General features: G+C 55.3%; 1 protein-coding gene across 2 annotated transcripts; it reads left to right on the forward strand.

Moving 5' to 3' along the window:
• Positions 1-5132: 5132 nt before the first annotated feature.
• PPP1R1A (protein phosphatase 1 regulatory inhibitor subunit 1A) lies at positions 5133-13211 on the forward strand. 2 transcript variants are annotated; one of them, XM_070454349.1, is made up of 7 exons: positions 5133-5382; positions 9063-9123; positions 10116-10153; positions 10529-10559; positions 11158-11313; positions 12192-12298; positions 13074-13211. In XM_070454349.1, exons 1-6 carry the CDS (start codon positions 5299-5301, stop codon positions 12266-12268), a joined length of 447 nt encoding a protein of 148 aa, XP_070310450.1. In that variant the 5' UTR covers positions 5133-5298; the 3' UTR covers positions 12269-12298; positions 13074-13211. The 2 variants fall into 2 exon arrangements, with proteins under 2 accessions (XP_070310450.1, XP_020771861.1); XM_020916202.2 differs by having other exon boundaries at positions 5137-5382; positions 10496-10559.
• The last annotated feature ends 680 nt before the right edge of the window (positions 13212-13891 follow it).

A 13891-nucleotide genomic window follows, 5' to 3' on the forward strand; every position in this document is an offset into this window, starting at 1 on the left:
ATTTCTTCATCCCTGCCTTTTCCCGAGTCAAAGGAGAAAACATTAGCTAAGATGAGCTCCTTGCTACTCATGTTCATTTCTCAAGAGCTTAATGGGTTCCAGGCACTGAGCTAGGCCACTGATCCACTCCTGTGGATCCCATCATCACTACAATAATAGAGGCATTAATACCTGTTATTTACAGATAAAGAAACTGAGGCTCAGAGAGGGTAAGCATCTTGCCCAATGTGGCAGAGCTGGGATCTGAACCCAGGAGACTGTTATCCGAGGAATCAGAGGTCATACTGACCTTCCTCCTTCCCTGGATGCACCTCATCCTTGTACTTGCACTTTGCGATATTATCATTTCTAATTACTTAGTTACCCTACTCCACCCAGAGCCCTGCTAGGGCGTAAGGTACCAGTGGACAGAGATTGTACATGTTTTGTGCTCCACTGTATCCCCAGCACTGAACACAATGCCTGGGACTGAACACATGAATACCGATAACAATTTGTTAGAAATATAAATTCAACCTGTTAGAGAGTTGAGGTAGAAGGCGAGAGGTTGGGTCTCCCAGATTGGTGATGATCACAGGGCTAAATCGCATCTCAGGAGGTCCTCGGGTTCATGCCTCTGCTTCAGGTCCAGCTGTGGCCCTGCCATAGCCTTCAAATCTGGGGAAAGTATGGCCTTGGGTTTGAGTCCCTGAGAGAGCTGCTGCTTCTCTCTTGGCTTCAGTTTCCCCTCTTGAGCTCAAGGGGGTGGATTTGGCTGATCTTTAAGTCTCTTCCATCTCTACCAGTCTTGTGGTTCAAGAGGCAAAGCACTTGGGAAATGAGCATCCCTCGGTTTGAATCACCAGCTCTGGCCCCATTCCCAAGAATGCCAGCTGCAAGGGGGTGTGCACCCAAGCCTGGCAGAATTGCAACGATGGGCTTTTTCACAGGCAAACTAGGACCCATGCAGTTGGAGGAGGCTGGGCCTTCTGAGTCATCCCCTGAGAGGCCACACATCTACCCCTGTGGTGCCACTGGGGCTCACAAGATGCTCTGGAAACTCCTCTTGTGGAGATGCCTTCTAGATGGGGCTTGGAGCCCAGGGGACAGACGGTCTCACTGCAGGGCACCCACACCTCGGCTCTAGGTCCAGTTCTGCTCCTCACCTGGTCCCCCTCCTTCTTCAAAAGGCACAACCCCTAAAGACTCTCCCTCGTTTCCAGAAGAGCAGAGCCACCCCAAAGGAGAAAGATTGGCTCCCCAGGAAGGATTTACAGAGCAGATGCCACACATTCTGAGCTTATTCCAAAAGAATTTCCAGAGATGTTTGAGAAACTGCAGCAAATTGGTGGGAACATATGGCTTCCCAAGGGGACCACTTGGCTAGGGTTCTTACTCCTACGGGTGTGTAAATTCTCAGCTGAGTGTGTGCAAGTGTGCACGCATCATGTTTTCAACAGGCAGGAATTCCGCCCTGCCACACTGGCCAGCAGGGAGACACAAAGATAGAGGTAAGGGCTCCACCTCCTGGGTTCTAACCCTAATTCTGAGACTTCCTGCCTGTGTGACAGTGTGTGTGTTCAGTCGCTTCAGTCATGTTCGGCTCTTTACAACCCTATTGGACTGTTGCCCACCAGGCTCCTCTGTCCATGGAATTCTCCAGGCAAGAATACTGGAGTGGGTTGCCATGTCCTTCTTCAGGGGATATTCCCAACCCAGGGATCAAACCCAGGTCTCTCGCACTGAAGGTGGATTCTTTACCGTTGGAGCTACCTGGGAAGACCACCCATGTGATGGTAGCATCCCTAACTCAGAATGACAAAAATTAAAACAGGAAGAAACCTGCACAATCACCTGGTCTTCCTTATTTTACAGATGAGTGTGTGTGTGTGTGTGTGTGTGTGTGTGTGTGTGTGTGTTGGGGAGAAGGGGGAGTGATTGCTCCAGGGTGGACCAGAGAGTTGGAAGCAGGAGGAAGAATTGAACTCTGACCTCCCAAATCCCAACCCAGATGGACCTTCCCAGCATCACCTCTCTACACGCCCTTGCTTTTGAAAAGTAAAATAAAGATCATAATTCTGCCCTCCTTCCTGATTGGGTGTGGGGATTAGTGAATTAACATGGGAGAAGGTTAGTGAGGAATGAAGAAGACAGACAAATAAAAGCAGAAAGTGCTGAGAGCCACAAAGAGCAGCCCCCATTAAGCCTGAGTCCAGCTCCGGAGAGAGTCAAGAGTCGGAAGGGTGGGAGATGCAAAGTAATTGCATGGCCGCCACATCCCTGTAACCTTAAATATTTCATGGACCCAGAAGTATACCACGTGGAACAGCCACTGCTCCTCCAGTGGGCCAGGACTGCAGCAGGGACGTGAATGCTTGCACACACACAAGCACACCTTGCACAGACACATGCAAGAGAGGAAGGGCTGGGACAGGGCAGGCTCTGACTCTTGCTCATTCTAGGAAGGGCTCCAAGAGCAGGCATGGCAACTCCCTGCCCCGTGTGCGAGCGACACATGTTGTCTTCTTCCACCCACGAGCAACAGACACCCACAGTTACCCACCCAGCTCTGGGCATTAGAAAGGTCAAGATGACATCACCCAACACCTTCACAGACAGACACCTTCCAGCTCGTGCGGCAACCCCAGCACCCAAGGCTGCAGCCAGCCACACTCCCCTCCCCGCTCCCCATAAGCGCTTGCCCCCGCCATCCCCAGCCTCCTCCTGGAGCCAGAAGCGAGAGCTGCCTCTCCTCCCTCCCGCTCTTGCCTCCTCTGCCTCCACCCCAGCACCGGCTGCTCCCAGGACCCCTCATCCCACGCAACCCCCATCAGCCATCTCTTCAAAGCCTGAGCGCTCCGGGCACTCTCCTGACCTGAAGCTTCCAGGGAAGGCAGTCTGAGAATCTGAAGCTTGAGAAGGGAACATGAAGGGTGGATATGAGGTTTTGAGAGGAATTTCCACGGCCAAACCCAAGTTTGAAGGGCATGGAACAAATTGGGTGACAGGGGTGGGTATGCAGGGTCTTCTTATGAGAGCCTGGAGAGGTGACTCCCCTAATTCTGCTGTCTGCCAGGAGATAACACGACAGTAATGGGGTGTGTGTGTGTGTGGTGTGTGTATGTGTGTGAAGTCACTTCAGTGGTGTCTGACTCTGTGAGCAGTTATCAGTTAACTGAGGGCCTCCTGCATGCTAGGTACCTTACCTCCTATGATAGTCAATCCCATAGCAGAGAAAATTCTGCCCATTTTAAATGTGGAAATCAAGACTCAGTGAGGGGCATCTGAGGGCCTAGATGTGTTGTTCAGTCGCTCAGCCACATCCAACTCTTTGTGATCCCATGGAGGGCAGCACATTGGGCTTCTCTGTCGGGCTGTGGGAATCCTGACTTCAAGTTCTAGGTTCCAGGGTCCTCGCGGAATAGGCGAGGGGGAGGGAGGAACAAGTCACCTATTCAAAGGACACTTTGGCCCGGGGTTCTATGCATGTGTGGTTAGGAGAGAGGTGAGTGGAAGGAAAGCCAGAGAACCTGTCCTGTTGAGCCCCTGTGTCTCCCACCCTATCCTATCCTCTTCGCTTCAGTGCCTGCACATGTACTCCCACCACGGCCACTTGTGCGGAGGACAGAAGCAACTGGGGGAGGGGGGTATCTGGGGTTCACAACCAGCTGTTTTCTGGGCTGGCCCTGCTACATCAAAGAGAGCACAAAGGGACCATGCAATCATAGGGGTATAGGGGGTCATTCCTGGAGCAACAGCGAAACAGAAGTTAGTTCACAGCAGACAGAGGTCTGGCTGGCCTACTGGGTCCCTTATAACCCCAGCCTTGCCCTGAGAAAACAGCCAGGCCTGTGGTGTGTAAAAGGATCCGGTTAGGGGGAAGGCCAGAGGTTATTTTGGTAGGTAAGAGGGAAAGGGGCAATGCGAAATCCAGGCCAGGGAAGGGCTGCCCGGGAGAGGAGGCAACCGAGGATTTAGACTGACCTCTTAGAGGGGAGGATGATCCCAGGGTCCCTAGAGGACCAGGCGTCAATCTGTATAGAAGGGGCCAGTTGTTCGGTTTGAGGTTAAAGAAACAGATCTCTGGCCCGGGCCCCTGCTCAGCCCCTCCCCCAGAACTCCCTGTCCCTGCTCCCTGGGCCCAGTTCTCCTCCTCCCCCAAAGAGGCATCAACCAGCCGTGCCCCGCCCGCAGTGCCCAGCACCTCTCTTCCCTCCACTCAGAGGCCCCCAGCCCCTGGCAGAGTGCCCACCAGGTCTGGTGAATATTCTGTCTCCCTCACTCACTAGTATTGGCATCTTGGTCCTACACCAAACTAGTAAGTTCTTCGCACGGTCTCACCTCCATCTCCTCAATTACGGCAGATCCTTTTCATTACTCTGCCAACAGTGGAACTAGAAACCAACCCTCATCTGTAAACAAGCCACCCCACCAAAGGCGTGTCCCTCTCCACCAGCAAGGAACACTCTCCACTGGCAGGCCTTCCACCTGCTTTACATCCCCAGAATTTAGCAATCAGAAAGAGAAACCTATTTCACAAGCATTACTGGCTCCCCACCCGTTTCTCCTCCTCCTAAGTCCCAGACGGTCCTCGCTCCCGGAGTCCTCCACCCACTGCCATCAAGACAGAGGCTCCGGAGACCCTCTAAGATCTTCGTTTCCCCCTCCCGCCGCAGAGTGAAACCAGACCTGTGCCCAGACCCCAGGCCTCCCCTCCAAGCTTTCACCTCCGCGCTAGCGTTTTCCTTTCAATGGAAAGTCCCTCTCCTAGTCTAACTTTAATCCCTCCTGCTGCAAGCCTAGATCCCCTTTCTTTTCTCTTTGAAGCGACCCCTTTAAGATCAGAAAGGAAATCTTCTCGCGTTTGCAGCCTCCTCTCTCGCAGCGCCCCTCCACCTTCCCAGCCCCTCGATTTTGCCCCAGGTTGGAGAAGTTCTTCTTGACCGCTCCGCACCTCCACCCCCCACCTCCCTCCACCCTACTAGAACTCAGGATTCCCCGCCCAAGCCGCGTCTACTGCGACCCGGGCCGGGCCACACCCGCCTCGCCCTTTCGCGAGGCGGTGACCCCCGGCAGCCGGCGGCGCGGCCACGACGGGGTTAAGGTTCCGGGCGGGGGGAAGCGGAGGGGGCCGGGAGGGGCGGGGGCCGAGCCAATCGGCGGCCGCGGAGTCCCCTGGGCCGCGAGCCGGGACCGCTGAGCCGGGAGCCGGGAGCCGAGCGCGCCGGGCTGGGGCTGGGCCGGAGCGGAGCGGAGAGGCAGCGCGCCCGCCCCAGCCCCGAGTCCGCCGCCTGGCCGCCCGCAGCCGCCGCCCCCGCCATGGAGCAAGACCACAGCCCCCGGAAGATCCAGTTCACCGTCCCGCTTCTGGAGCCGCACCTTGACCCCGAGGCGGCCGAGCAGGTGCGGAGCGGGGCGGGGCGGCAGGGGTCTCGCCCGGCGGAGGACGAGGGACCCCAGACTGTGCGATCCCAGACCCCCGCTCAGTCCTCCGTTAGCGGTGCGCCCCTGCGAGGGCCAGCGCGGTATTGAGGGGGGGGGGGGGTCTTCTCTCCCCTCCCCCACCGTGGGAGCCCCATCTCCCCGTCTGTGCTTCTCCGAGATGGACAGAAGGACAAACGCCTGCCCTCGAAGCCGGTCCCCACGAGAGTCGCTCCCTTCCTCCCCCAGCCCTGGGGGAGGGGGCTTGTCTGAGGACACGACCCCTCCCCCCCTTCACCAGTCTTGCATCCCCCACCCAGTCAAACCCCGACAGAGTTTCTGAGCTCGGTGGGGACGCCCAAGGCTGTCGGAGGGGTTAAGGGAGAGGGCAGGTAACCGAGGGAGTTGAAAGAGGGGAAAGAGCCCACCCCAGCCCTGTCCTAACTGGGGGCGACCCTGCCGGGCTCCAGAGAGTGAGGACGAGAAGGGCTTGAGGAGAACTGCGAGGGCTGGGGCTTTGGAGAGAGGAGTGGTCGTGCGTGCAGGCTGGCTCCCCTCTCTGCAAGTCTGGACACGTGGGTCCTTGTTCCCAACTCCTGCCCTTTGGATCGGTAGTGGGGGGGTGGGGGAGGGCATGGAGAGAATGGCCTTGGGGAGGCCGAAGCGGGGGCTTTCTAGGGGCGAGGGTCCAAGCTGAGCGTAGACAGGGAGAAGCCCTGTGCTGGCCTGGGCTCAAGGGTGGGAGTCCAGGGCCCTGGCCCAGCCTCCCGTCCTGGCCTATTTTTAGCTCAGAGCAGCCTGGCAGAGGCGGCAGCGTATGAGAGTGTGTGAGCAACTGTGTGTGTCGGGGAGAGTGAGCATGTGTGCGGAGACGGTGACCACCCGTGGTGGCTACTACCACCCATTTGCCAAATATTTGCTCTTTGCTCCATCGCTTTTGGTGTTCTCTGTCCATTTGCCTAGACATCCCTGCTCCTAAAGAATATTCATTTCCCACAAGGTCTCTGCCCCGTTTCCCCACCTGACTGCAGGGGCTCTGGCTGGGCCTCCCCTCCCTCCCCGAAAAAGCTCTGAGCTCTTGGGATGGGCTGGAGAGCATGTTCTTCCTGCTGCTCCAGCTGTTTGGGGAAATAAGGTCTGGATGTGAAGGTTCAGTACACTCCCTGTAACTTTAGCTTCCCAGTGTGTGGGGAGGGGTTAGGGACCTGCATCTTTATCCCCTCCCTAACCTGGTGGAAGCTGCATCTCCAGACCTCAAAGGTGTGACTTCAGGGAGGGAGGGTGGGGAGACTGCAGACCTCCTGAGGATGTGTGGAGAGCCAGGAGCATGGGGAGCATTCCCTTGGGGTCAGGGAAAAGGCTGTTTTGCCTGGAGGCAGGAGACTGGCTAAAATAACCTCAGATCCAAGGAGAGGGCCCCAAGAGTGTGAGTGAGCCAGGGGCTTAGGGGTGAGGTTCCAAACAGAAATGCCTGCCGCTGATGCAGCCAGTACCCGTGCCTGACACCTGCCTCTGTTTGGTGTTAGAGGAGACAGGTGGAGGTGTGTGTTGAGAGGAGGAAGGGGTAGGCCAGCTGGCCTAGAGGTTTAGGGGGGCAAGGGAGGAGGAGGAGGCAGTGCTATAGAGCCAGAGAAAAAAAGAGCCTGGGACTTCAGCCTGCTTTTCTCTCCTCTTCAGAAATCTGTATCTGCTCGGCCTGAAATTCTACCTGCGGTCCAACTTCAGCCCCTCTTGCTATCTTACCCATATGTGTAGGCAAAAAACTCCAGGCTTGGCAGGAGCACCTAAGCCAGATCGACCTGAGAGGGTGGCAGGGGTTGGAAACTCTGAGTTATGGAGACAGAGTGGCAGGGGATGGAGGGGTGCCCACAGCTACCAGGTCCTTGGCGTAACTGGTTTGGAAATAAATCAGAGGCAATGGCACCAAGCGTCCTTGAGAGCTAGAATTTGTGATAGGGGCAAGGAAAATGAAAGAGACCGACACTCGTTTCCTAGTAGTTCAGGGACCTGGGAGTACTTCCAGAAGTCTAACTTTCCTCCTCCTGTAGGACATCAAAATTCTCAAGGACTCTGAGAGCTTAGAAATCTTGTCCAAGGCAAGGGATTTGGTTATGGAAGGGACCTGTCCAAGGTCAGAGTCCTCCTGCCCTCTCAAGGCCCTTTCCTATCACACTCGCAGTGTCCTTCTCGGGCTCCCAGCTCCCTCTCATCCCCACCCACCACATCTTCTCCCTGCCTCAGCACCCCTCCCCCAGGGCAGGATGAGTTCTCTCCTATAAGAATGGCCTCACTCCACATGCAGGAAACACACTTGCCCACCTGAGGGCCCCCAGCACGTTTGCACCAGGAATAGCCAGAGGTGGACTCACAATTATTGTCTGTGCAGCACATGCGTGTATGTGTGCACGATCACACACACACACACACACACACACACACACACACACAACTGGTATTGCAGGGACCTTAAAATGTCACCCCAAAAAGACGCTGCTGGCTTCTCCTGAGAAAACAATGCCTACCCCTATTCTACATACCCATTTCTTCTTTGGGGAGCCCCTCAATAGACTAACCCTGCCCCCTGCTATGGCTGATACCCACTTTCTGGGCAAAGAAAAGGGCAGGCGTCTTTCTACTCCCACCCCCACCCCTTTACCCCACTGCGGTAATGATCCTAAATAATGGACACAGAGAGATAGGGATGTGATCATTCACTGTCCTCAGCCTACTTCTCTCAGCCCTGGATAATTTTAGCCTCTTTCCTAGTCCCATTAGTCTTCCCTCCCCTCCTCTGCCCTGGAGGGAGTTGCAGGGACTCCAACCCCAAGGTTCCCTTCACTTCCAAACCTCCAGAGAAAGGGGAAAAACTACACGTCCCAAGAGTCCTTGGACTGGCTTTGACAACAATCAACTTTATTGGCAGCAAGACAAAAGAACAGAGGTGGGGGAAGGGGCTCAGAGGCCCGGCAGTCAATCAGCTCTTATCTGTTAATTTCTTAGACTGGGACCCGGGAGCCCAGGATAAGATTTCTCAGCTTAGCTTTAGTCCCTGGCCATGGTCCTGCCTCAGGCTCCTCCTCATATGATATTTACCATGACAAGGATTTCTCCAGACCGTTATTTCCTGACACATCAGAAAGGCACTGTGTCCAAAGATAGGGAGGAGATGAGGGAGGGAGGGGCACAGGCCAGAAGGAGGCACATTCAGATCAGACCTGCCTTCTCTGTGCTGTCCTCCCAGGCTGGGTGGGGGTGGAGGTGTGCTGTCCGCTGGTGCTGGCCCATAACAGGTTCGTGTCCTTTTGGGGAGTGGGCTGGGACCCTGAGGGGAACGCTTTGTTCCCTCTCGGGTTATTTCTGACCATTGATCCAAGATGGATGGAAGGACAATGGGCTGGAGATCAATGCATTAGCACAGACACAGATGCTGAGATGGAGAGCTAGGCCAGGACCTGGGGAGATGCAGAGACAGAAAGAGTGGGGGGAGCAGCAAAGAGTGGGGGAGGTCTTCTGGGTCCCCAGGGCAGAGGGAGGGCCCAAGAATGTCCCCCAGGGACCAAGGGTTCAGTGTAACGTGGAGTGCCAAGTGGGTGGTGTGGATTATGTTGCTGAGTGTGTGTGGGGCCTTGACGCTTCCACATGTACTTGACCTCTTCCCTCAGATCCGGAGGCGCCGCCCCACCCCTGCCACCCTCGTGCTGACCAGTGACCAGTCATCCCCAGGTAAACCCCAGGATGGGTCACTGAAGGGAGTGGGGGCTGCTGAAGACAGCTTGGTCCCAGTGAGAGAAGGTGGGTGCTAGATAGATAGCAGGGCAGGTCTGAGGAGCCAGAAGTCTCCTCGGTCCCGGAGGCATGAAAGTAGCGGCTGGATTAGCAGGAGGGTTTCCTTTGCTTTGGAAAGACCGAGCAGGCGACCACTTGGTTCCTAAGCCCCCCAGGAGTTGGGGTGGTCAGTGGAGTGCTGGTTGCTGCGGCAACAGCCTTCCAGATTTCTCCAGCAACTGAGAGGCCGCTGCCCCCATCCCCAGAGGCGGTGACAGCTGTGAGGGGGTGGGACCGCCTCCATCAGCTATTTTCACAGCCCCCAGAGGGGAAGGGGAAGGTTAGAAACAGCTTAGGGAGCAGCTGGCATTCTGGTCGCCAGTGTCCCCATCAAGGTCTGGAGAGACAGCAAGGTCTCAGAGAATGTCAGGGGCGCTGGCGGGAGAGTGGAAGAGAGATGGTGACGCTAAGAAGCCCGACTGGCAATCTGGATGTCTGAGCCTCCAACTTCCCTCCAACTACTTAAAAGGATTGCCCTGTACAGGACAAGTTTGCCGTTCTCTCCTCTGCTCAGTCCAATTCTAGATCCAGGGTAGAGAGAATGGTTGGAAGGAGGCAGAGATGGATATTTCAGAAGGAGGAAAAAAGCAGAAGGACCACAAAGCCTGCCTTCAGGAACCTCCAGGTTTGAGGCAAGGATGTAGATGCAGGCTAACCACAGAGACAAGGACCAGACTAGAAGCAGGAGATAAAGCCAACCAGCAAAGCAGGATGGGGCTGGAGGGAGGAGGCCAGCACAGCCCATCAGGACCAGCTTCCTAGGGGCAGATGTGAGGGACCAATCACAAGGGAGCTGATTGCAGGGGCTCCTCCCCTTGAGAAGTCAGACTGCCCAGGGCCCCCCTGAATCTCCCATCCCCATCACTTTCTCCTCTCCCTCCTTCCCTCAGAGGTAGATGAAGACCGGATCCCCAACCCACTTCTCAAGGTGAGCTGGCCCCTCCCGCTCAGCCCAGTGAAGAGAACCCCCAGACTTATTAGAGGATTATGCCTCCAGCCACTGCGCCCCACCTGTAGGACCTTTTGTCTCCCTCCTGCTTGTGCCCTTCACATGTTCTTGAGTGGAGGTGCATGCACAGTCCCCAACATTCCCCCAACACAGTCTTCTTGCTCACCATCATGGGCAGGGTAGGGGCTGGGGAAGCAAGAGTATTCTTCCCCCCACTTTCTGAAGCCTACACCTCCCCCCAGTCTCCAGTCTAAAAGCCTGGCAAGGCAGAGGGGAGGGCGAGAAGGGTGGGCGCCCACCTGTGCTATATGCCCTTCACAGTCCACTTTGTCCATGTCTCCACGGCAACGGAAGAAGGTGACGAGGACCACACCCACAATGAAAGGTTCGGAAAACCCTTCCCTGCCACACCTGATGCTGAGCAGTAGCCAGGACGACACCCCTTTGGAAGGAATCCTTGGGAAGCTGTTAAACCTGCCTTTGCCAAAGGAGAGTTGCTGGACTCCGAGGGGGCGGTGGGGGGGCGGGTGCTGCATTCCAGCTCTGCCACCGACTAGCTGGGTAGCCTGGAGAACCCACTTAACCTCCAGGGCCCCTGAATACTACCTCACTTTGACCGTTAAATAAAGTATGTGAAGTCAGCCAGCGCAGTGCACAGCACAGAGAAGGTACTCAAATATTTCTTGAATCTAAATGGAGTCTTTTCTCCTGCCCACAAGGGAGACCAGGTATCCCAGCAAGTCAGAGGGATCTCTCGTTCTTAAAGGCTTTCCCCTTCCCCTCTCTCAGCTTTGAAGAAAGTACATTTTATTGTCTAGCTTTAGTCCCTCCTCATTGGCCAGTGAATGTCCTTCCTTGGACAGGAAAGTCAAATCACACAGGCAGTGTGCGCTGGCCCTCTAGTGGAGCTGTCGAAGCTGAGGGTCCGCAGAGGAGACAGGGCAGTCACGTCCAATGCTCTCCCCTTTTCCCTTCACCCCCAGAGCTCCAGATGATGGTTGAACATCACCTGGGGCAACAGGAGCAGGGAGAGGAGCCTGAAGGAGCCGCTGAGAGCACAGGGACCCAGGAGTCCTGCCCACCCGGGATCACAGACACAGCAGCGGAGTCACAGCCGGGCACCTCTGGGAAAACACACAGTACGTTGAGGCTGGGGAGGGACCAGCCCAGGGGAGGCCAGCCTTATTGGCTGTGGGGAGGGGCCTAGCAGTAGCCAGAAACCATCTTGAGAATATGGATCCTTTGCATAACCAGCATGTGTTTGCATCTCTTCACCTTTCCTTGTTGAATGACACCATCCCCTCCCACTTGGACTTCCCAGGTCCCTGATATATGGTGAGGGGAGCCTGTCAGAATGGAAGCAGCTTTCTGGGCTGGAATCCTGGCTCTGCCACTACACCAGCCCCGAGGCCTTGAGCTACTTACTTAACCTCAGTCAGCTAAGTGATAATGATGGTGCCTATTGCATTGGGTTGTTTGTGAAAATTAAATGAGACTGATCCTTAGCTCAGCAGCAAATACACACAAAGCATGCAATAAATGGAAGCTGCATGTCCACGGGTCCTTATCCCAGATGTGGGCGAGAAGTCAGAATTTTTCCAGTGACAACAGTATATATACTGTGTGTTCCGTCATACTCCCAGCAGTGTAGTCAAACACGTGAATATTTCTGCAGGGAAATGAATGGGCACACTAAGTGGGATGTATACGCTATCAAAAGCCTCCTCTCCATTCAGGTGAGGTTTAGCCACACACTGAGATCATACGCAAATGTTTAAGCTTTTTTAGAGGTTTGTCATTTTTTTTTTCCTGATTGCAGACTTCAAAAAAATAGTGAACCTAAGTAGTCATTGTGACCAGAGAAAACCCTGTAGGTCTTGCCCCCTTGCCCTCAGCTGGTCTTGGGCTCCTCTCAAGGGTTGTTGGAGTATGGGATGGGGTAAGCAGAAGCAGCTCCCTCTCTCCAAGCCCTGGTGAGCACTACCTCTCCCTCCTGCCACCTGTTCTCCCTCCTCAGAGCCTGCAGAATCCATCCCTAACACTCAGGAGAGGGGCAGTGAGAAACCCAGCACAAAGGGACCCTCAAGCCAGTGACCACCACTGGATTGCCAGGGAGCCAACGTGGTAAGACCCCCAGGCTGCGTGCCCAGTCTGCAGGAGAGCAGGCTGTGTGAGGAGGGTGAGGGCTGAGGTCTAGAGTCAGGGAAAGGTAACAAAGGACCAACTTCAGCCTCTGAAAAGCTGTCCTCTATGGCCAGAGGATTTGCATCTCCCCTGATGGACAAATGTGCTTCCCAGGCGGCTCAGTGGTTAAAAACTCTGCCTGCCAATGCTTAGGAGAGGCAAGAGACACAGGTTAGATCAATGGGTCCAGAAGATCCCCTGGAGGAGGAAATGGCAACCCACGCCAGTATTCTTGCCTGGGAAATCTCATAGACAGAAGAGCCTGGCAGGCTACAGTCCATGGGGTAGCAAAGAGTCAGACACAACTGAGCATGTGCAATGATGGATAAAGAGAAATGGGATTCAGCTGCAGCAGGAGGTACTGAGGTTAGACTCTGAGGACTTCTGGCTCCTGGAATGGATGATGGAAGTAGACCATGGATTTTCTGATAGAGGGCATTTAGGACCCAAAGGGAGAGCCTCATCTGCCCAGGCTGGATGACGGCTCCAGGTGGTCTTGCCTGGATCGGAGACAGGGATGAAATGACCTCGTGAGCTCTAATTTGACAGTCTGCCCTCCCCTGTGGAGACTGGACGAGGGGCCAGGGCCTGGAATGGGACGTCACACTTAAGATGCCTGACTAATGGGGTGGCTGGGCACACCAGCAGGGGAGGGGGCAGTAGGACCGCAGGCCTCTCACTCACTCTCTCTTTCTACCCACTTCCCTTGCAACAGGTCTGAGAGTGAGGAGGCGTCTTAGAATCAAGCCCGCAGTTGAGAATGCATGGACACTGGATTTGTTTCTTATTTCCTCACTTTGGGGGAAAAACCTCTTGTTTTTAAAAAGTGATAAATTTGGTGTTAAGTCCTTGACATTTTCCTTCTTTCCCAACTTGAAGAATCTCTTCTCCCTCCCCTCTTGTCCTGCCTTCTCTGCAGCCCCCTCCCTTCTGCCCAACTGCCTCCAGGAAGGAGGGAAAAGGGAAGCTGGGCAGGAGCCTTGAGAAGGGAGGTGTTTTTCCAGCTCTACCCTTACTCGCTGGGAGAAGAGAGCTAGGGGTCAGACAGGTGGGAGAACTGCCTTCCAAGGTGCCAAGAAGGCAGGATGGCCCCAGGTTCTCTTCGTAATGAGGAAAAAGACAACCACCTTCATCTGGCGGTCTTGGAACCCTAAGGCCTGGCCAGCTATGATGGTGCTGTGGGCGCCCTCTGCTGGAAAAAGTGGGGAGCTGCACCCTGGCACTTGGCCCTTGGGAAAGAGAGGGTATGTTGCTTCGATGCCTCCGTGCCTGCCCTCCGACACTTGGTGATTCCCAAACTTCAGGATGTGTTCCCTCTGCAGCTGAGAGGAGACCACCACCCAGATTCCAACCTGTTAGCCAAGCTAGATTGAGGCCACGGGGGGCATTCACGAAGAGGCCCTTGCCGGGAACTGGAAAGGTCACCTCTCCCCTTGTCCTTGACACTGAGGGGCCAGGGTGAAGGACAGAAGCTGAGCAGAGGTGAATAACCTTTCTCAGACTCCACAACCAGGCCTCTTCCTGCCCACCGCT

This window comes from Odocoileus virginianus, chromosome 24, assembly GCF_023699985.2.
Source record: "Odocoileus virginianus isolate 20LAN1187 ecotype Illinois chromosome 24, Ovbor_1.2, whole genome shotgun sequence".
Lineage (NCBI taxonomy): Eukaryota > Metazoa > Chordata > Mammalia > Artiodactyla > Cervidae > Odocoileus > Odocoileus virginianus.

Coding starts and splice junctions, on each gene's coding strand:
- PPP1R1A (XM_020916202.2), top strand. CDS start 5,299: ATGGAGCAAGACCACAGCCCCCGGAAGATCCAGTTCACCGTCCCGCTT. Junction 10,154..10,495: donor TCCCCAACCCACTTCTCAAG/GTGAGCTGGCCC, acceptor TGCCCTTCACAG/TCCACTTTGTCCATGTCTCC. Junction 11,314..12,191: donor CACCTCTGGGAAAACACACA/GTACGTTGAGGC, acceptor CTCCCTCCTCAG/AGCCTGCAGAATCCATCCCT.